The following is a 21,311-nucleotide window of genomic DNA, read 5'->3' as shown; positions in this document are numbered from 1 at the left end:
AGCCTCCTTGGCTTTCGCAATGTCAGCCTGAGCTAGCTCGTTAGCTCTAATCACATCAATTAAGGAAGAAGGGGAACCCAAACTGGAGTCTAAACAAATCCCAACATCATATAATATCTTAAACAACTGCTCATCAGACCGAGAAGGTAAAACTAATCTAACAGGAGACGTAAACAAAGGAGGGGAAGGAGACGGAGTAGGGCCCGAACCTGGAGGAGGGAGATCCCGCGCTGCCGCACGCCGAGCCGCCCGGTCAGCCACACGCTCGCCATTGTTGGAGACCCGACCACTCTTGCGAGCAGTAGAAGCAGGGGAACGACCAGGTACAGGGGGAGCCCGGCCAGGGGAGGCAGCCGCCGAGGACGGGCCCGAGGCCGCACCCAAGTCCACCTACAGCCTGCGGCAAAGCCCAACCTCGGACTGCCTGGAATCCTCAGACGCCCTGCTCTTCGCAGAGAACTTCACCGACAATTTCTTCCTCTTCTTGGGCGCCGACAAGCCAGCCAGGGGTAGATCTTCAATGCCTGACAGCAAAGGGGAGGTGGGGCGAGTGGGAAGATTAGAACACGCCACCGAACGCGGGGTGCCCTTCGTCCCACCAGAGGCCGCAGCCCCACCACCCAATCCTGGCAAGGAACCCTGTATCCCACCGCCCGCCGGAGCACAATCTTTCATCAGATCTTGTTCTTCAGGGGACATCCCATCCCACTCGGACTGGGTAAAACAAGGATCCGTGCCGTGCATCGAGTCATCATGGCACCCATCACCATCCTTACTCTTGTCATCATTGTCGGAGGCCGGGGGGAGGGGGAGGAGGAGGAGAAGCAGAGCCAGGAACACCCTCCACCCGGACCCGAAGCCGAAATCCACCCGCCACCGGGAAAACGTCAACATAGCCACGAATGCAGATAGGGTTAACACACCAGACCCGAAGACGGACTGGTCCAAGAACAGACAGCGAGTCTTGATCAACCTCAATGGGTTTCCCTAGGAGCACTCCAAAAGCCATCAGGAAGGTCAAAGTGCGCATGTTAGAAGGCACGTCATCCACAAGCACCCAAACATCAGAAAGAGAAGCAATGGACTTTGATCCATTGGAGGCGGCCTTGACCGATACCACAAGTTGATTCAGAGGGAGCGTGAAACTGGTACAGGAGGATATCATGCGGAGGCTCTCTTTAGAGGGAAATGTAGCAGCAAACTCAAAATCAGATAACTGGCAGATCTGCCAATCCCACCCGCCATCGTCCCACAGCCGAAGTTCATCAAGAAGGGCCTGGGGGGAGATGCGCTTGTCCTGAACAGATATGACACCAACATTGGAAAGCGAGGGGTTGGGAGCAACTACAGGAACCTCCTTATCAAGGGCAAAGAAAGAACAGCCAGGGAGGCCGATCCCATAGTGAACGAAGGAAGGAGGTTTGACACGGCTTTGACAGTCCACCGTGAGGTGGCTCTCCTTCCTACAGATGAGGCAAAACGGGGGATTTTCACAGCGAGACTGGAAATGGCCAGGACGATGACACGCAAAGCAAGTGAGGATAGGGTTGGAGACCTGGGAATGAGGGGGATTGCGGCCAGGGCCTCGAGGGGGAGGAGGAGGGAGAATACCAACACCAGGGATACCAGCACCAGCACCGGCGCCACGCCTCGCAGCAGCGCCGAAAGGGCGGCGGGCCGGGGCCCCCGACGCACCACGGGGAATGAAGCGAGACGGTCCGCCACCAGCCACCGCCGGCGCCCGCGGCGGCCCGCCACCCTGGGGGACAAGCGAGGGGGGAGACGAGGAAGGCCCCGAGGAGCCCGCCCGACTCCCCAGCGCCGCCTGCTCCCAGGGATCGACCGCAGCCACCGGAGCACCAGACACAGGAGGCGGAGGGACCGCCGGCCCAGATCCAGAAGCACGAGGGGACGCGCCGGCCGCCTCCGCCGAAGCCCCCGCACCCGGAGCGAGCGAGGCATGGAGCTTGGCATGGAGCGAAGCCTCATACTCCAGATCTGCGGCGGCGTCGCCAGAGCCGTCACGCCCCCGCTTGTGGCCGGAGACTGCCTCACTGGAGGACCCGCGGGAGCGATCCATCGCGGCCACTGTCGCGAAGGGGAGGAGGAGGGGGTGGAGGAGTAGATCTGACGAAACAACGGATAGGGAGACGACGCCGGCACAAGTCAGAGGAGGAGGCAGGAAACCCTAGAAAAGGAGGAACCGCACCCTTCTGAACCCATATATAGCCAGAGCTAGCCAGGCCGAGCTCGCCAAGGGGGACCGGGGGAGGAATGGGCTAAATCTGGGCCAACCTCGGCCCAGGAGCCAACGACAGGAGGGGGGAATCAACAGAAGAAGCCAACGAGGGGACCGAAACAGGCCCACCCGGCCCAACAGCACCCAAAGGAGCCCGCGACCCAACCCGGGGCACCAGTGCCAACCCCGACCCCAGATCTAGGGTTGGCACGGGCGGCGCCACTGCCGCGGGAGCGGGGGCCACAGCCGAAGACGAGCCAGGGAGGGCAGCCACCGGAGGGGAAGACGCCGGCGACACCACCACTGCCACCCCAGGGCCCACCAGGGGATCATCCAAAGTCCAGGAGGCAGCGCGCCGGCGACCACATGCGACGCGGCACCAACCATCCGCATCCACACCCAACCCGACCGATCGCCCCCTACCACCCGGAGCAAACTTACGCCGGCGACCCACCGCCAGAGTAGCCGACGACCCTCCCACCAGAGCAGGACGGGAAGGAAGGGTAAGAACCTCAGAATCCGAGCCGGAGGCATCCGAGTCGAGCGCCCAAAACCTGTTGACCCGGGGCGCAGCTAGGACCGCAACACTGGGGGGAGCCGAGGAGAGGGAGGGGGTGGGACTCGCCGCCGACGAGTAGCCCGGAGGAGACCTCAGGGGGAGAGGGAGAGGGGAACCGCACGAGACAGGGATGCCGACGGGGGAGGTCCGCGGGGCGGCGACGCCCCAGGAGAGGGGAGAGCGAGAGGAGAAGAGAACGCCATCATTACCATTGTCCACCTGATGTTCGAGTGTTGTAAGGGAAGTTTCCTTCTTCCCCGAATCATTTTCTGCATGCAGTTTACTGTCACGCCGTTTGCTCATGCAGTTGACGCCGAGGGAAGGGACCGCCGCGTGCCTGTGCTGCATATAGTAGCAGACGGCGGAGGGAGGAGCCTTATGTTGGGGCTCGCTGACGGCGTCGCAGTCGAAGCCCGAAACAACGGACCGCGCCGGCGGCCATTTGTAGGAGCCCGCCGACGCCGTGGTAGCCGAGGCCGGAAGCGGCAAGACGGACCGCGCCGGTGGCCGAGCGTAGGAGCTCACCGACGGCGTCGCAGACGAGGCCTGAGGCAATGGCGAGGCCGCGCATGTGGCCGAGTGCAGGAGCTTCGAGCTTGTCGCCCGCGCCGTAATCAGGGAAGGAAGCGACAGGACGAACGGTGCTGGTGGCCGAGCGCGGGAGCTCACCAACAGCGTCGTAGACGAGGCCGGTCACGATGCGGATCGCGCCGGTGGCTGAGCGTAGCAGCTCGTTGACCAGGCCAGAGACAACGACGAGGCGGACCACGCCGTTTGCTATTTTTGTGGTCACCATTGATGATGGTCCTCATGAAATTTTTCTGAGGATAGATGAATGTAAAATCCATTTGCATCATGGATCGATAGACGCTATGCTCCAAGGTGGGCACCAACTGTCGTGGGAATGATTCTGACAATAATAAGGTATAGGGTAACGAAGCATGATCTATCGAGATGCATATGGGTGACACGGTGGTTTAGCGAGTTCGGGCCTCTCATAGTGGAGATAACAACCCTACGTCTCGTGCTCCGGAGAGGCTTTGTTATATCTGAGTATGTATCCGGAGATTACAATGTGTGTTTGAGAGAGAGAGGGGAGAGCGGATCTCCATGCCTGAGCTATGTCCTGAGATGAGAGAGAGGTGGAAAAAAGTGCCCCTACTCTAGTGGTGGGGGTGGCTTATATAGAGTGCGCCATCCCCACACCTCCTATGTTACAAAGTGGGGCATGAATGCCATAAAGCCAGCCCACTATCAAGCCTTCACTATGAGAATGATGTCGACTGCTTTGCTGTCTGCTGGTCTTCGTATATCTGAGTGAGTCGCACGGTCGAGTGGTGAACTGTCATCCGAGTGGATGGTATGTTGCTTGGTCGAGTGGATAGTATGCTGCTTGTCCGAGTGGATAGTATGTCTCTATGAAATTTACCTGGACCCACATGTTGTGTGGACCTCATGCTTCATGATATTTCGACCCTTCGTGGGCCTACCTGTTATGTGTATCCCCAACACCCACCGTAACCGGGAACTCCCCGATATTTTCCTCGCCCTCGCTTCTACCACGATTTTATCCTTCATGGACGGCCCAAAGAATGTCATGCAGGTGCGTCTCCGGCCCGCTCAGGACGAAAAACTCATTTTCTGTCATGATTTTTTGTCATAAAAATAGAAACTCACCACCTCTATAATGATACCGGGTTTTATCATCATTATCGTCATAGAAGTGTCATAAGCATGACAGAATTTTTTTCGCTCAGCCCAAAATGTCACGGATATGTCTTTTTTAGTGACTTTTGCCCTCAGAAATCTCAGTGGATAATAACACACAAATTTGGAGGGCCAAAATTCCACTAAAAGTAAAATTTTGATGTCATGTCTTCGATGAGGTATTGTACTCACCAAAGACAACCTTGCTCGTCGAAATGGCAAGAAAGTAAGAAGTGTGGTTTTTGTACTCACCATGAGACAATAAAAAACACCTCTTCTTTCAAACAGCGTCCAATTTACATCCACCCATAAGTGTTGCTAGCATCTATGGTCCCTGGCTGGATGGAATTCAAATAGGGTTTAGAACCCTAATAAGGGTAGGAGCGTCTGCCTTATTATGGTCACTTTGGCTATATAGAAGTGGTTGTGTTTTAATAGCAAAAACTTTGCTCCTTTGTGGGTCATTTTACGCTCTAGGCACTGGCTTCATATTAGGTCTATGTTGCACCGTATGGAGTACCGGCCGTTATTTAAGGTGGTGTGTATGTGGTTGAAGTGGGTGGCCAGAGAGATTTTTTACCCAATGCAGATGATAACATAATCTTTGGATCGGTTCACCGCCTCCTACGACTTTGACATAGGCATAGTGTCGATCTTCTATGGCTTTACTGATGCCGTTATGTCATTTTTATTTTTTTAATCACACTGCTGGAGTGTGTTTATATGCATATTAGCTATGCATAGGCCAGATGTTGCTTAGTTTTTTTGTATCTTCTTAATGCTATTTTTGAGTTAATAAAATCGCTCTTTATCAAAAAATTAGTACCAACACATTTCACGATTGATTATTTCTGCTTTTAGTCTCTTGATTTTTCATCATCCATATCCCGCAAAAAAAGAGAGTATATTCCGTATATGTGCATTTGGTCGTATAGATGATTTATATCTCTCCAATCCTCTTATTTCACGAGGGCTTCTTGTCCTTCAAGATATATACACAATATATACTCGTCTGCACAACATATAACAAGTGATTTCATCAATTCTCTTTCCTCTAATCCTCTTACATGGTGTTTGACACAAGTTCCTGACATAGCCGATCTCGAACATCCATGCGGCGCTCCTCCTCGACGCGTTCTGGGTACAGGTGGCGGAGCTCCACCATGTACGCCGTCGCGCGCTGGGTATAGGGGCCGGACACAAAACGAACAAGATGGGTCCAGACCATCGCGCGCCGGACCATCTGGTTTGTCTGTGTTGCCCCAAACGGACGAAACTGGATGAGAGGGGTCGCGTGCTGGAGTTGGCCTAAGATAGGGGTTGGACTCGTGTTTTCCGGCGTTGAAGCCTGGTCACTCCTCACTGTCGGCTGATGAAACCAAATCAAAAGTAAACAATATAGGTGGGCGTGCTCCACTCCAGACATGGCACCTCCCTTGGTATCTGCCCCAACTTTTTCCCGGCCCGCACACCGCGTCACGACCACACAGAGAGCAGACGACTCCCTTAAGAATTATCACCGGCTGCCTCTGCCGCTAATGTTTCAAATGCCCTGTGGCACGCAGCCAACTGTTGCGGACATGTCGCTGGTAGTAAGCACTCCCTCTTTTCATAATATAAGAGTGTTTTTGATACTAATGTAGTGTCAAAAACATTCTTATATTATGGGACAGAGGGAGTACTAGAGTAGGAGCAGGAGCACAATGCCCATTGTGAATAGGATGGCTACTAGCAGCCGGCCGCAGATGATGTTCATCTGGAGACTGGAGCGTATGCATTGCGACGCCCACGAGAGGATATACTAGCCTGGTCACAGGTAGTTCATCTCTTCTTATCTGCCCGGAATTTATTGGTCTTGGTCGAGATCTAAAATAATTCACTGGCAGTGACTTGGGGTTTAAATGCTTGGGTGGTTGGGTTTCTTTGCAAGTCTTTGCCTGTCCTGAACCGCTCCTTAATTTCCTGCTTTATTTCTTCATCCACACAGGCTTGAACGCGTTTCGCTTCTCTGCGCCCGTTATAAATACGTACTGACTCCGCCGGTAAGTATTTCATAGCAGTAGCAATAATAAATAAATAAGGAAAGAAGGAAACGCATTTTGTTCATTTGGAAGGAAGTGGACCTGAGTGTGGTTCCTTTTGCTAGTGGTACAGTATCTAGTTAGTTTCTTTGAGCAAAAAAGATTTGAGATCGTCGGTCATGGTTGATGAGCAAGAAAGGGAAGATTGCATTTTGCACTAGCGTGTTTTGTTGGTTAGCAATAGCAGCATCGGTTCCTTGTGGATGCCTCCCCGAGAAGCGGACAGGAATCCCGGACCCGGAGCGACAACTACAACTACAACTACTCCTCTATGTAGTAGTAGTAGCTCGGATTAGGACAGCGATAACCACCGCTAATTCTAATTCTCTTCTTCTCACATTAATCCGTGACAAGGCGTTCCTTCTCAGCAACAGACCACACGGAAGAATTCCAACTTGCTTTGGTTTCTCCAAAGAAGGATTATGGACAAATTTCATGTTTTGATCTTTTTTGAAACCTATTTAAGATTTGATTCTAGTTTAGTTTTTTTCAAGATCTGACCTTTTTGCTACCGCCAAGGTCCCTGGCGGTAGGGTTGCATGCCCTACTGTCAAAAACCTCATAAGTATTGACCACAATGCGTGCTCGTGTCTGCCGCCAAGCACCTTGGTGGTAGGATTGTGCAGGCTACCGCCAACCCGGTTGGCGATAGCGATGTTTCCTACCGCCAAAGCCCCTGGCGGTAGGCTGTTAGACCTTACCGCCATGGACTCTGGCAGTAGCAAAATGATCAGATCTTGAATTTTTTTAAATTAGGATCAAATTTTGAATAGGTTTTAAAAAAGGGTCAAAACATGAAAATTTACACGATTATGACACCGGTGCTCATCTACATCTACACGGGGACAGGGGCCGGGGTTGGCTTTCCAATCCATGGCCCTGCTGCACCTGCTTCACAGTAAAATGGGGAGGGGAGGGGAAAGGGAGGCCGACCGCATGCATTTGTCCCTCCCTCGCGGGCTCTCTCTCATCTAGTAGCTCCTCGGAGATTTTGGATTGCTTCGTTGGTGGCCACACACGCACACAGCACACCCTTCTTCCTTGGCGCATCTCCATCCATGGATTGGATTCGCGTAGATAGATAGATATTCCCTTCGTTCCAAATTAGTTGACTTGAATATATCTAAATATAAATATATCTATACTTATTTAGTGTCTAGATACATTCTAAATATGAGTCAAGCAATTTGGAACGGAGGGAGTAGAGTAGTAGATGTGACCTTAAGAGTGAGTAGTAGTATTTTATTTTTGGCCTCCCTCATTTCCCTCCGGTTTCGTTGCCCTTCTTTGGCTCTTGGTTGTGTTGTTGGTAGGGAGTGTAGAGTATTGAATGGGAGTGGTGTTGGGTCTCCCAGAACACGAGGGCGGACGTGGCCCTCCTATTTTCCCATCTCGGTACGGTAACCCCTCCCCGGACCGGAGGGTGGCTCCACCATCTTTTTCACCGTGGCAGGCATGTGCCTTTCGCTTTTTCTGGTCGGCTCGGCTAGCTGCCCAGCCCTATCCCCCCTTCCCTTCCATCATTCCTCCCGTTCAGTCTTCAGCTCGGCTCGCTCAATCCTTGCACTCTTCTGCTCTTCTATTTTGTTTTGTTTTCAGGTACTAGTATCCATTGTATTTTTCTTCCTTTGCATCTTGCATTTTTGGGCAAGCAGATTTGTCTGGATTTATTTTGGTAACGCCAGTGTGTGTAAGATTTAGCTTTTGCCTGTTTCTTGCAGCACAAAATCAGTAAAAGCCGATTGTTATGTGTGATTGATTGATTTCTGGAGCAATGGATCTTGAGTTCGGGAGGGGCATGAGATCCCCGCAGGTTCCTCTCTCTCTCTCTCTCTCTCTCTCTCTCTCTCTCTCTCAAACCGCTGAGTAATCTAGGGAGCAACCTCTTCTCTTGTTTTTCTTGATGCACCTGCACTTGCAGAGGGACTCATGGAAGACCACCATGCTGCTGGCATACCAGAGCCTCGGGGTGGTGTACGGGGACCTCAGCATCTCCCCTCTCTACGTCTTCAAGAGCACCTTCGCCGAGGACATCCAGCACTCGGACACCAACGAGGAGATCTTCGGCGTCCTCTCCTTCGTCTTCTGGACGCTCACCCTCATCCCTCTCATCAAGTACGTCTCCATTGTCCTCCGAGCCCACGACAATGGCGAGGGTACGCTCCGCCCACCGACAGCTCCTCTTCTTCTTCAGGACCTCCACATGTTCCAACAAGTGTTTCTTGTTCTGCAGGAGGGACGTTCGCCCTCTACTCGCTGATTTGCCGGCACGCCAATGTGAGCCTCCTGCCCAACAGGCAGATTGCGGACGAGGAGCTCTCCACCTACAAGCTGGAGAGCAACGCTGAGACCGTGGACAAGACCAGCGTCAAGGTGTGGCTGGAGAAGCACAAGAACCTGCACACCGCCCTCCTCATCATGGTTCTCATTGGCACCTGCATGGTCATTGGGGACGGTGTCCTCACGCCGGCTATATCTGGTTAGTTTGCCTTGCCACCCCCAGCCGCCCTTTCTTTGCCTGTTTTCAATCAATCAATAGACTAATGATGACTGGTTGCTAACTTTGGATTTTGTCTGTCATCCATGGCAGTGTTCTCAGCTGTGTCAGGCCTTGAGTTCTCCTTGTCCAAAGATCACCATGAATGTGAGCCTTCCTCTTAAATTATTCGTTTTGTTTTCAGTAATCTTTGGAAGCGATTTAAAGAAAGTTAAGATTAAGAACATACTCCTACATACTTGTTCGGGAAAGAAGATAGATACTGGTCAAAACTCCAGTCAACCAGTCAAGACTACTTTTTTTTTTTGGAACAGGACCAGTTATGACTACTACTTGCATGGAAAAGTCATTCAATACTATGCTCGTTGACTTTGATTTGTGGTCTTTCGGGTTGGACATATTCCAAGAGTATCCCTGGCATACCCCCCTTTTATGCAGGGCTGTTTAAAGACGAAACAAAAAGGGGATAATGGGTGCCCTCGGCATCCGATATCGATGTTTGACAAGTATCAGCGAGACATTCAGGATCTTAGTTCTATCAGTATAGCAAGATATTCATATCCTGCTAACGTTTCACCAGTCACCATATATTAGGTAAAAAAAATGAAAATGTCTCATCAGGAACATTGATAATGATGACTAGCAACTAGACCAGAGGAAAATCAATCACTGAATCACATGCTTTATTATTCCTTTGCATAATTACATTTCTACGATACTACAAAATGAAAAGTCTGTGTGTGTGTGTGTTGGTGTTGGCTGTGTGCATCCTAGCTATGCAGAGGCCGGGTGTGTCTCATTGTGTTTGTATTCTCTTGATGCTTCATTTTGAGTCAATAAAATCCACCCTTTATAGAAAAAACAAATGAAAAGTCTGTATATTTTCACTTCATGGTCATATGCTTTGGATCTTTACTCGAGAATGTACACAACGTCATGTACACCATTTTGTTCAGAACACGAGAGTGATTACAAAAAAAAAAAACCTATCGGCGCTACAATATACTTGTAAATGGTCTTGCCATGATATTTTCCCTTTCAAACCTCTGTATTTTTTAGATAATGGAAGAACAACTCTCTCGGCCTCAGCACTCAAGGACGCACATAGCCATTTCAAACCTCTTTGTTGGCTCTGATGATTGATCTCTTTTACATGCAGATGCCGTCATTCCAATAACATGCGTCATATTAGCATTTCTGTTTGCCCTCCAGCATTTTGGTACACATCGAGTTGGATTTATCTTTGCCCCGATAGTTCTAGCCTGGCTACTCTGCATGAGTGCTCTTGGCCTTTACAATATCATACATTGGAATCCTCATGTCTATCAAGCTCTGAATCCCTATTACATGTTCAAGTTCCTAAAGAAGACTAGGAAATATGGCTGGATGTCACTCGGTGGAATTTTGCTCTGCATGACAGGTATATTATGTGCAATGGAGCTATGGATATTAACATGATTCAGTTGTTCCTTTCTCGCGTTCGTATTGAATACAATAAGCAGAAGTTAACTACCTAGCTTGCCTGACGGTGCAGGATCTGAAGCAATGTTCGCCGATCTTGGACACTTCTCATACAGCGCAATCCAGGTAAACTGTTGATGCTGCATGTGAATTCGAACATTACATTTCATATATTAGTTTTAATGTACTGATCATTTAGTTTTATCACAGCTTGCTTTCACTTCTTTGGTTTACCCCGCGTTGATTCTGGCATACATGGGTCAGGCAGCTTACTTATCAAAACATCATGACTTTTACTCAAACTCTCAAGTTGGATTTTACATCGCGGTTCCAGGTATGTACTGACGTTGCAGCTCATCTATTTTTAGGAAAAACCCTGATACGTACAACTTGAACATCAGACAATATTATTATTTTCCCGCAAAAAAAGACTATTATTCTTGTGAACAAAATTAAATCATATCGTATCACTGTACTCTTACATATATAATATATAAAAAGTTGTCTAATTCTTAGTTTGCTTTAATTAAATTGAAATTTAGTCTTGTTATATATCCAATGCTGATTTCACTCCCATAACTTTCTATAATGATCTGTAATCTTCTTCTCCAAATACCATTTGTTCAATCAAGAAAATCTTGATCTGTATTAGTCCAATCTTTTCCTTACCCCCTTGGGTATTTCGGAAGAAGACAATATGAACATCAGTAGGCTCGTAAAACATGTTGATGAGAACAAGCCTTGCCCCATAAGAAATTAACTTACCCATCTAACAGCCGAGCTTCATCTCGAAGCGATCTTCGATATACTTTCACTCCTTAGAGCATCTCCAACAGATGATGCAAAAAAAAATTTAGAGAAGGTCAGATGATGCAAATTTGGAGATGTAAAACTAGGAGATGTACAATTTACATCACCAAAAAGTGCATTTTACATCTCCAAAAAAGAGGCAACTCCAACAGATGATGTATATTGGAGATGTAAAAGTGCAACTCCAATAGATGATGCAAAGTGGAGATGTAAAACCGGCCGACGGCCGCGCGGCTGCTGTACAGCCACTGTACAGCCGCAACGTTGATGAATAGAGTCCCTTGATTGATAGTGGCCGCTAGTGTTGCGCTCATTGAAGTACTCCTTGATGCGTTGCCAATACGTGTTCGCGACTTGCTCGGTCCCAACGGATGCATCAAGAGAGACTTTTTTCCACGCGATGCAAATGAACACATCTTCGGCGTTGGTATAATTTCTGGTTCTTTCCTTCATAACGAAGCCCTCTTCGTCCATGTTGAGATTATCATCTTGAGTATCATATTCTTGTGATGCATAATCTTGAGAGAAATAATCATCATTTGGCACATTTGTTGCGCGCATGAAAGCTTCATCATCAAGACTACAAATGGACGTACACGTAATCAACCTCACATTCTATTCGTATCGGAAATTGAAAGAACAAACAAGAGGAAATCGGATTTTTTGTTTACCTTTGTGACATTTCGTCGAACACGTTGGATGCGGTGTCCGTGGGCTTGACCATGTCTTCCTGCATGGCCGCCGGCGGCGGCGGCGGTGGAGGTGGAGTAGGGGTTCCTTCACCGGATGCGGACGCCACGGCCGGCGGCGGCAGCGAATCGGCTGACGCAGCCGCGGCCGCCTTCGATTTTTTGGCCACTTGAGATGGTTCGTCGCCTGGTTGCTCCCTGCCGGCCGCTTCATACCTCCACCGCGGGGATTGGCGGCCTGCTGCTCCTTCGCCGGCAGTGCAGCCGCGACGGCAACCGGCCGGGGAGGGCAAAACCGGGGCGGCGGCATGGAGGCAGAGGCGGGATTGAGGATGGTGGTCGCGGTGGGGTGGGCGGCTGTGGCGGAGGAGGCGGCGGGGTCGTCAGAGTCGGCCATGGCCTGGGCGGCGGTCGGCGGGCGGAAAATGAAAGCAGTTACGCAGTTGGCGCGCGGCTGCCAGTTTTACATCTTATGGAGGTGGAGATGCAAATGTATTTTTGCATCTACATCATCTGTTGGAGGTGGGTTTTTGGGCCTCGGAGATGTATAAGTTAGTTATATTTGCATCTACATCATCTATCGGAGATGCTCTAATTCGGGAGCTTCCAATAGTGCATGGGGATCCCACGGTACCGTAGCGGAAGGAGCCAAAATCACAACCAAAGAACTGCTTATATTGATACTCCTCTTTGGCTTCTCCAAGCTAAAGAGTTCACTCTTATGGAAGTTTATCTTGAGACCTGAAAGCTGCTCAAACAAACACAGAATTAACTTCATATTCTTAGCCTTCTCCATGTCATGCTCCACGAAGATGATAGTGTCATCCGCACACTGCAATTTGGATACCCCATCAACAAGGTGCAGGATGAGCCCCCCCACTGGATTAGCCTCTTTAGCCCGTGCAGTGAGAACGGCCAACAGATCCGCAACAATGCTAAAGAGAATGTGAGACAAGGGGTCCCCTTGTCACAATCCCTTTCTTGATTTGAAATAATGACCCATGTCATCATTAAGAAAAAGGGTTTCCCCCCGCTTTGTATTACAAAGCAACCATCCGATACAACCAACGATAGGGGCTGGGGCGGAAGCAGCACAATCACGCCCAAAAGAAATGAAAGAGAAAAAGAAAAGAAACAAATGCCGATAACGGCGGCTCGACAAAAACGACGAAGCCTCGTGACCGTTGCGTCCACCGGAGATCGCCCACCAAGCTCCGAGACTCCGAAGCGCCGGTACCAATCAACACCTCCAAGAAGCAACGCGACGATGACGACGCTGCTGCCAAGGGTTTCCCCCAGTACGGCGAGGAGAGAGGAAGGGTAGCCCCGACGCCCTCCAGGAAGGTCCGGCGGCACCCTCAGGCGCCACCGCGTCGGTGTCGGCCAAGCCAATAGGGATTTCTCCCGATCCCAGCCTCTACCTTAGGCACTTCGGAGCTCGCCACCAAACCGACCACCACCCAGCGCCAACACGGACACGAAGCTTCCCATGCTGTCTCACCACGGCACCGCGAAGATGGTCTGCACAATGAAGAAGAGGAGCCGGGACTAGTGCAGCGGCACCGTCGGCATACGGGAGGGCCCCACCTCCACCGTCCATGACGGTAGCCGACTGGACGCCATAGCAGGAGCCTACCGGGCCTGTGGCCCCACAGGCCCGGACAGCTCCCGCCTCCGCGCAACAGCTGGCACGCCGTCGGAGTCACTGTCCCAGTCCAAGCCGCTCCCCTGCCTTCCCATACAGAGGGCGTCGCGGTGCGTCGGAGCCGACCCGCAAGGACCCATAAGGGACCCTACGGGCCCAGATCTGAGCCGGGGACACGCCACCGGCTGACCAGCACCACCGGACCGCCCCGCCACCAAGAAGCGGCACCACCACGGCGAGCGCTGCCGGCCTCCGCACCAGGACGCTGGACTGCCACGGCTGAGCATCATCGTCGCCTCCCCCCACCCCGGGAAGGAGGAGCGCGCGGGGGTAAGGGACGACCCGCCGCCGCCGACACCACCCGGCCAGATCCGGGGGCGACCGCTGGCGGCGGCGGGGGGAAGGGACGGAGGGAGGCGGACGAGGCGGAAGGGGGTCGCGCGCCGCCCCGGCCGCCTCCTGGGGAGGCGGCGGGACGGGGAGAAGGGAAGAGAGGGGTGTGTGTGTTAGAGTTGTGTCGAATATAGTGTACAAGGTAGGTTACAGTTGGACTTTGAGTTGTATTGTGTTTAGATAGGATATGTAGTCGTGTCCAAGTAGTACACTTGTATCCTTGGGGCTAGACACACGATGTAACCTATGCCAACATAATAGCACAGGCGCGCAAGGGGGAGCCGGCGGCGTGTGCCGGCGCCTGGGTGGCCGGTGTGCGGTATTGTGACGGTGTCACGGGGAGGAGCGCCCATAGTCAGGCCCCGGGAATGTAGCCATATCGGTGAACCTCGTTAACAAATCTCGGTGTCGTGCTCGTGTGATTGCTTGGTCTTCGGATGATCAACGATATTGCCTCGGATTTATTCTAACAAGTGGTATCAGAGCTAGGTTATTCAAAGGTCGTGGAATGTTGATCTAACGGATGAAGAAGCAATCGCGTGGCTGGATGCCTAGGCGGTGGTGAGTTGCAGCAGCAGGTCGTGAGATCGGCGACTCGGCGAGATGCGGCGGCGTGTCGCGCGCGGACAGACAGGCAGCAGGTCGGGACGCTGGCTGCGAGGCGCGTGCGTGGGCTGCGGCCGAGGAGAAGCCGTACTGCAGGCCGGCAGGCAAGTCACGGGCCATGCGGCAGCTGGTGAGCGTGTGTACGCGTGCATACGGAGGCACGCAAGACTAGAGTCGCGTACAGCTAGGTATCGATCGAGATTTGTTTAGAGACCAAAAGGAGGACCGAGTCCTCGTGTGACACAGCGAGGCAAGAGACAGATCGTTTCGGCGGAAGGGAAAATCCATTGACACGTGATTCACATCCATCAGGAATTAGCAAAGAGGCATTGGCAAGGCAAAAGCAATTAGCGCCAGGAGTGAAAGCCAAGACAGGAGCTGCTCATGTGAAGACCAAGTTGATTGGTTTTGCTAGTAGCGTCGCGTGGAAAGCTCGGATAGTTTTTTCACAGAGTCAGCTGTACGAAGAACCAGGACGTTAACGGGTTCCGGGTTTGAGGTGAAAAAGTTCGTGGAACTAAAAACCTTGGGTTATGGTAGACAAAGGTGAAAGATTTGTTGGCACAACAGTGATGCTTGAAGGCATTGCAGGAAGTCATGTCAGCTAAGATGGAATTATCAGGTGATGGATGGAGACTCGCGGAAGACGATTTGTGAGTCTCGAGTGTGTCATGCAGTCGAACGAGTTCGCTGGGTCGGACTAGGCAGTCTGACGGATCGACGCAAGTCGGTTGGTACAGAAGACGGTGGTGGAATCGGCGACGACGACATAGGGGCGTGATGCTGATGATGACCGACTTCTGGGCGTGGAAATACGTGGCACAAGCCCGAGGCTTGTGCGGCTTCGACAAGACTATAGCGCGGGGTTGATTGAAGACGGTGCACACGGAGCTTGAAGTTGACGGGGCACGAGGGTGGACTGATCATCTACCATGGAGTCATGTTGAAGGTGGAGCTGGATTGAGGGGCTACGGTCTAAGGATCCAGAGAATCGAAGCCTATTTCAGCTGGGGGAAAAGTGAGGGACACGTAGTTCGGACTGGAGCCCAGTGGTCTGATGAAAGCGTGAAACTCGTCATCGATCGGTGATGATTGGTGGTACTCTGCAGTGGGGGTTGAGTGGTGTGGGTTTGTGACCCTTGAGACTCGACCGGGACAGCGGAGGCTCGACGCGGTAATAGCGGCGAGGCGTGCGGTACGCACGGGACATGGAGACGGGCCAGGGCTCTGGTGGTCATACATGTGGTGAGACAACTGCGAATCTGACTCGGGATGACTAAAAGCAACAGTGAAATTTCTTCAAGTTTCAGACAGGCGATCAAGAAAGGAGCAGAGATGTTTAGTTCAGGTAACTCTTATATATGTCACCCAATATGTGAGTTGTTCATTTTCACGCAGGTCAGTGGTCAGTGTGTGATGTTGTGGATGGATACTCTGGAAGTTGGAGTGCAAACTAGAGTAACAAGGAACTTAATTTTGCTCGAGTGTTGACAGTGGTCAAGAAAAGAAGGGACTACAAGTTGCAGGTGGAGTCACATGGAGTCTTTGGAGTAGCAGCGGTGCTCATGGGATAAACTCAAGTCCAATGTACATGGAAGTTTGACGCATGGACAAATTCAAAGTGGTGGAGAATATTCGCCAAGGTGGAGTTTGTTAGAGTTGTGTCGAATATAGTGTACAAGGTAGGTTACAGTTGTACTTTGAGTTGTATTGTGTTTTTAGGATATGTAGTCGTGTCCAAGTAGGACACTTGTATCCTAGGCCTCTCATATATAGCGGGGCTAGACACACGATGTAACCTATGCCAACATAATAGCACAGGCGCGCAAGGGGGAGCCGGCGCCCGGGTGGCCGGTGTGCGGTATTGTGACGGTGTCACGGGGAGGAGCGCCCATAGTCAGGCCCCGGGGATGTAGCCATATCGGTGAACCTCGTTAACAAATCTCGGTGTCGTGCTCGTGTGATTGCTTGGTCTTCGGATGATCAACGATATTGCCTCGGATTTATTCTAACGGGGGGCGGGGAGCCCGCGCTGGGCGGGCGGCGGCGGCGGGAGCGGGAGCAGGGCCCCATGTCATCATTCACCTTAACACCAACGCTACCATCCTAGACAAAAGAGTCAATCCATTGGCACCATTTTCTTGGCCTTCATCCACATGACTTGTTGCGGCCATTTGACCTTGTCATAAGCTTTTTTGAAATCCACCTTGAAGATGACCACCATTGAGTTTCTTCGAGTCCAACTCGTGTAGATGACCCCACGCCTCGCCTTGCGCTACATCCAAAGCTCGCGTCCGGAGACGCCCGATGCCTCCCTCCAGCGGCAGGTGTAACCTCACCCCCCTTCTGTGGTGGAGGCTTCGACCAATGACGTGACTTCCTCACTCCGGTTCCTGTTCCAATGGCTATGGGATTGCTCGAACTCAGGCCATGACGAAATCCCTGCTTGGCTTGCTAATGCTGGCAGCGACGACACTCGCGGGTGTTGTTTCCCTTCTTGGAGGCGCTGCCATGGCCCTTATTTGCGCCCCTCTTCGAAGTTAGGGGAAACCCTAGGTCCGGATCTTCAGATCGGATGGTGACGGCGTCAACACATCGTTCTCCTTCATGAAGGTGCCATCTTGATCGCTCGCGGTGTCCCCGTGGATGAACGTCTTATTTGTTTCGGCTTGCTTCTCTAGTTTGGGGCTTGGTGGTTTAGATGTGTTATTTTCTCTGTTTGGGCTGACCATCCCCTATCTCTCTGCACTGGGCACCATGTTCACACCTTCTTGCATTCGTGTCATGTGGTGTGTCCTCCCCTGTACTTATTTTCTTTCCTTCTATCAGTGCAAAGGTACACAAGATGTGCGTATTCGCGAAAAAGATAAAATATTGGAAGGCTAAATATAGGTTTTCAAGATATTTAACCATGTGAAATCCCTCAATTTGAAATAGATAAAAATCTATATAATTTATTAAATCTGCATTTTATTTAGAATTTGATGGTTTGAACCGTTCTAACCCTTGTAGTTTTTTTGGGATGAGTTCATATGAATATAGATATGAAGGCCATGCCAAAATCTTAGGCCTCTTTTGGTTCATAGGATAGGATTATCGTAGGAATAGAAATCTTGTAGGAAATGAGATGACATGTATGTCAAATCCTATGAGTAGGAATAGGAAACAAGATGTCATTTGGTTGACACCAAAGGAATTTTTCCATCGAGTCTAGGCTGATTTTTATTTTCCTATAAAATGTGGAGGATAGGAACCAATCCTATGTAGGAATAGGAATCCATTCCTATGAACCAAAGGGCTCTAAAGGAAAAAATCCTATAAGAATCCTATCCTCTAGAATTCCTATGAAATTCCTCCAAACCAAAGGAGGCCTTAGGGTTGAGAAGGGCATTTTGAACAATTGCCAGATTTTTTTGGGTTTTATCCTTTTAAGAAAAACATGATGGTTGGATTAATCCTCATTTTCATATTAGAATGAATGAAAAATGATGCTTATGAGATGCTCATGATGCACAATCATTTCCTAATAAAATGTGTTACAACTTGCATGTGTACTCTTTCCTGTCTATCTCGGTGAAGATGTATGCCACAAAACCGATTAGTGCTCTCATAGTAGTTTCTTATTTTGTTGAAATCCATATCTTACTTGTTCAAGAAAGGCAGTAAAAATTATATACCATCTGATGTATATGAACTTATAGTTTTGTTTAATTAAAACTTCAGATAAGGTGAGATGGCCTGTTCTTGTACTGGCTATTCTGGCTTCAGTTGTTGGAAGCCAAGCAATCATCAGCGGAACATTCTCAATAATCAATCAGAGTCAGTCCCTAAGCTGCTTCCCTCGGGTAAAAGTTGTGCACACGTCTGAGAAAATTCATGGGCAGATATACATCCCTGAGATCAACTGGCTACTCATGATCCTCTGCATTGCCGTGACTGTTGGATTCAGAGACACTAAGCACATGGGAAACGCATCCGGTAAGATGAACTAACTAGTCTCGCCAATGCAATCTGATAGGTATTTCTCAGATTGCTTTAAAATGGAATGTCGAGTTGGTTTGTGAATTTGGTGTTGTTGTGCAGGACTAGCAGTGATCACTGTGATGCTGGTTACCACATTCCTGACATCCCTTGTGATCATGGTGTGCTGGCACAAGCCACCCCTGCTGGCCCTGGGCTTCCTCCTCTTCTTCGGCTCCGTGGAGGCGCTCTACTTCTCGGCGTCGCTCATCAAGTTCCTGGAGGGCGCATGGCTCCCGATACTCCTGGCCCTCATCCTCATGGCCGTCATGCTGGTGTGGCACATCACCACCATGAAGAAGTACGAGTTCGACCTGCAGAACAAGGTGACCCTGGAGTGGCTTCTGGCCCTGGGTGACAAGCTGGGCATGGTCCGTGTGCCGGGCATTGGTCTCGTCTACACCGACCTCACATCGGGCGTCCCTGCCAACTTCTCCCGCTTCGTCACCAACCTCCCGGCGTTCCATAAGGTCCTGGTCTTCGTGTGCGTCAAGTCGGTGCCGGTGCCGTACGTGTTCCCCGCCGAGCGCTACCTCGTCGGCAGAGTGGGTCCGCCGGGCCACCGGTCGTACCGGTGCATCGTGCGGTACGGCTACCGTGATGTTCACCAGGACGTGGACTCGTTCGAGACGGAGCTCATCGAGAGCCTGGCCATGTTCATCAAGCTCAACGCCTCCTACCGGTGCAGCGAGGTGAGCCAGAGCGAGCAGCTGGAGGAGTGGGAGCCGGGGCTGACCGTCATCGGAAGCAACACGCTCCGGGATCACGCGAGCTACGACTTGCAGGACAGTGTCCAGCACTCGGCCGCGTCCGTCGAGGTCGCCGACAGCCCCGGCGGCACGGGCTTGGAGTCCAACTCGTCCAAGCAGGTGAGGTTCTTCATAGATAGCCTGGTGGTGAGCCCCGAGGCGGACAAGCAGGTGGCGGAGGAGCTGGAGGCGCTGGCGGCGGCGAGGGAGGCCGGCACTGCCTTCATCTTGGGGCACTCGCACGTGCAGTGCAAGCCTGGCTCGTCGGTGGTGAAGAAGCTCACGGTGGTCGGCTACAACTTCCTGCGGCGCAACTGCCGTGGCCCAGACGTGGTGCTGCGGGTGCCGCCGGCGTCGCTCCTGGAGGTCGGCATGGTCTATGTTCTATGAACACTACCGCTTCGTTTTTGCATGTGTTTATGATCTCATAAATCTGCCCATGCATCCACCTGCTTGCTGCTCTGTATTGTAGGTAACTAAACTTGTCAGTGATGTTGTAATGCCCCATGGATTATTTTGCATCCGGCTGTATAGTTTACAACTTCAGATTATTGCTCCTGCTGTTCATACGACCCACGACCCTACGACATGTGTCTGTTTAAGACACATCTAGATGTGACATAATTATGTCATATCTAAGCTGATGTCCACTCTGTTTGTGGTCTATTTTTTGTTCTATTTTTTTTATTTCTTGTTGCTGCATTATATATTTGTGGGAGCTTAGATGTGACATTTTTAAAAACATCTATATGTCCTTAAAAACATCTATATGTGAATTAGACAAACCCATGTCGTATTGTGTGTTAGAATAAATCCGAGGCCACCGACGATCATCCGAGAATCAAGCAATCACACGAGGCACGACACCGAGATTTGTTAAACAGGTTCACCGATATGGCTACATTTTTGGGGCCTATGGGCGCTCCTTCCAATGACACTGTTACAATACCGTACCCGGTCGCCCTGGACACCGGCACATGCCGCCGGCTTCCCCTGCGTTCTGGTGCTATTATGTTGGCGTAGGTTACATTGTTGTCTACCCCGCTATATATGAGAGGCCTAGGATACAAGTGTCCTATTAGGACACGACTTCACATTCTATGTAAACACAATACAACTCCTAGTTCAACTGTAACCTATCTTGTACACTATATTCGACACAACTCTAACAAACTCCACCTTGGTCGCTCCCGCAGGGGCGACTCGGGCGGCGTAACCCTAGCCCGCCGCCGGCCCTCTTCCCCACCTCTCCTCTCCCTCGTCGCCACCGAAGGTGGCCGCCGGCTCGCCGCTCGGCCGCCGGTGAAGGTGGCGGCGAGGATCTGGCCGCCCCGTTCTTCCTCAGGGGGCTTTGGATCCGTGGCAGCTGCCTCGACTGATGGATCGACGCCGGGTCTGCGATGACCGGTGCTCGTTGATGCTGGCCGTTCTTCCTCGGCCGCGGGGGCGGCGAGGCGGCGGCAGGTGGCGACTGTGGTACGGGCGTCTTGGCGGCGCCCGATCCAGATCTGAAGGCCTCCGTCTACTTCAACCAGGGCTGCCTCTGATGGTCCTGCTTTGGGCGGCCTTTGTCGCCGGAGTTGTACCAGTTTGGCGGCTGGAGGTGGGAGGTCGCTCCGGAGAAATCCGAGGCCAGCGGTGCTGGCCACGACGGCGGCGACGCCCGAGGGCACCGTACCCTTCTTGTAGGCGCCGTTCAGGTTGCCTCCTTCCCCTCTTCCTTCCACTCAGCTCGTATGCCGGGCGAAAGCCCAAATCCTTGCGGGATCGAGCGACAGCGGCACTCTGGGCGTCGTCACCCTCTTGGGGGTGTCGTTCGTGGTGAGCTTGGGGTGGATGTGATGCTCTGGTTGCT

The 21,311-nt window shown here is 51.4% G+C and overlaps 1 protein-coding gene across 1 annotated transcript; it reads left to right on the top strand.

The window, feature by feature from the left end:
- Positions 1 to 7,977: 7,977 nt before the first annotated feature.
- On the top strand, positions 7,978 to 20,120 carry LOC119285599 (putative potassium transporter 8). Its single transcript, XM_037564921.1, has 10 exons — positions 7,978 to 8,185; positions 8,308 to 8,399; positions 8,508 to 8,742; positions 8,820 to 9,065; positions 9,177 to 9,230; positions 10,243 to 10,503; positions 10,618 to 10,670; positions 10,755 to 10,878; positions 18,411 to 18,665; positions 18,771 to 20,120. Exons 2-10 carry the CDS (start codon positions 8,361 to 8,363, stop codon positions 19,844 to 19,846), a joined length of 2,343 nt encoding a protein of 780 aa, XP_037420818.1. The 5' UTR covers positions 7,978 to 8,185; positions 8,308 to 8,360; the 3' UTR covers positions 19,847 to 20,120.
- The last annotated feature ends 1,191 nt before the right edge of the window (positions 20,121 to 21,311 follow it).

Source organism: Triticum dicoccoides, chromosome 4A (genome assembly GCF_002162155.2).
Source record: "Triticum dicoccoides isolate Atlit2015 ecotype Zavitan chromosome 4A, WEW_v2.0, whole genome shotgun sequence".
In the NCBI taxonomy this organism is placed as follows: Eukaryota; Viridiplantae; Streptophyta; class Magnoliopsida; order Poales; family Poaceae; genus Triticum; species Triticum dicoccoides.
Note: the sequence above shows the minus strand (reverse complement) of the source record. Positions and strands in the feature narration are given on the sequence as shown.

Excerpts from the sequence above, each read along its gene's own strand:
- LOC119285599 (XM_037564921.1), top strand. The coding sequence starts at position 8,361 with ATGGATCTTGAGTTCGGGAGGGGCATGAGATCCCCGCAG. Across the intron at positions 10,504-10,617 it reads AATTTTGCTCTGCATGACAG|GATCTGAAGCAATGTTCGCC; the intron begins GTATATTATGTG and ends CTGACGGTGCAG. Across the intron at positions 10,879-18,410 it reads ATTTTACATCGCGGTTCCAG|ATAAGGTGAGATGGCCTGTT; the intron begins GTATGTACTGAC and ends TTAAAACTTCAG.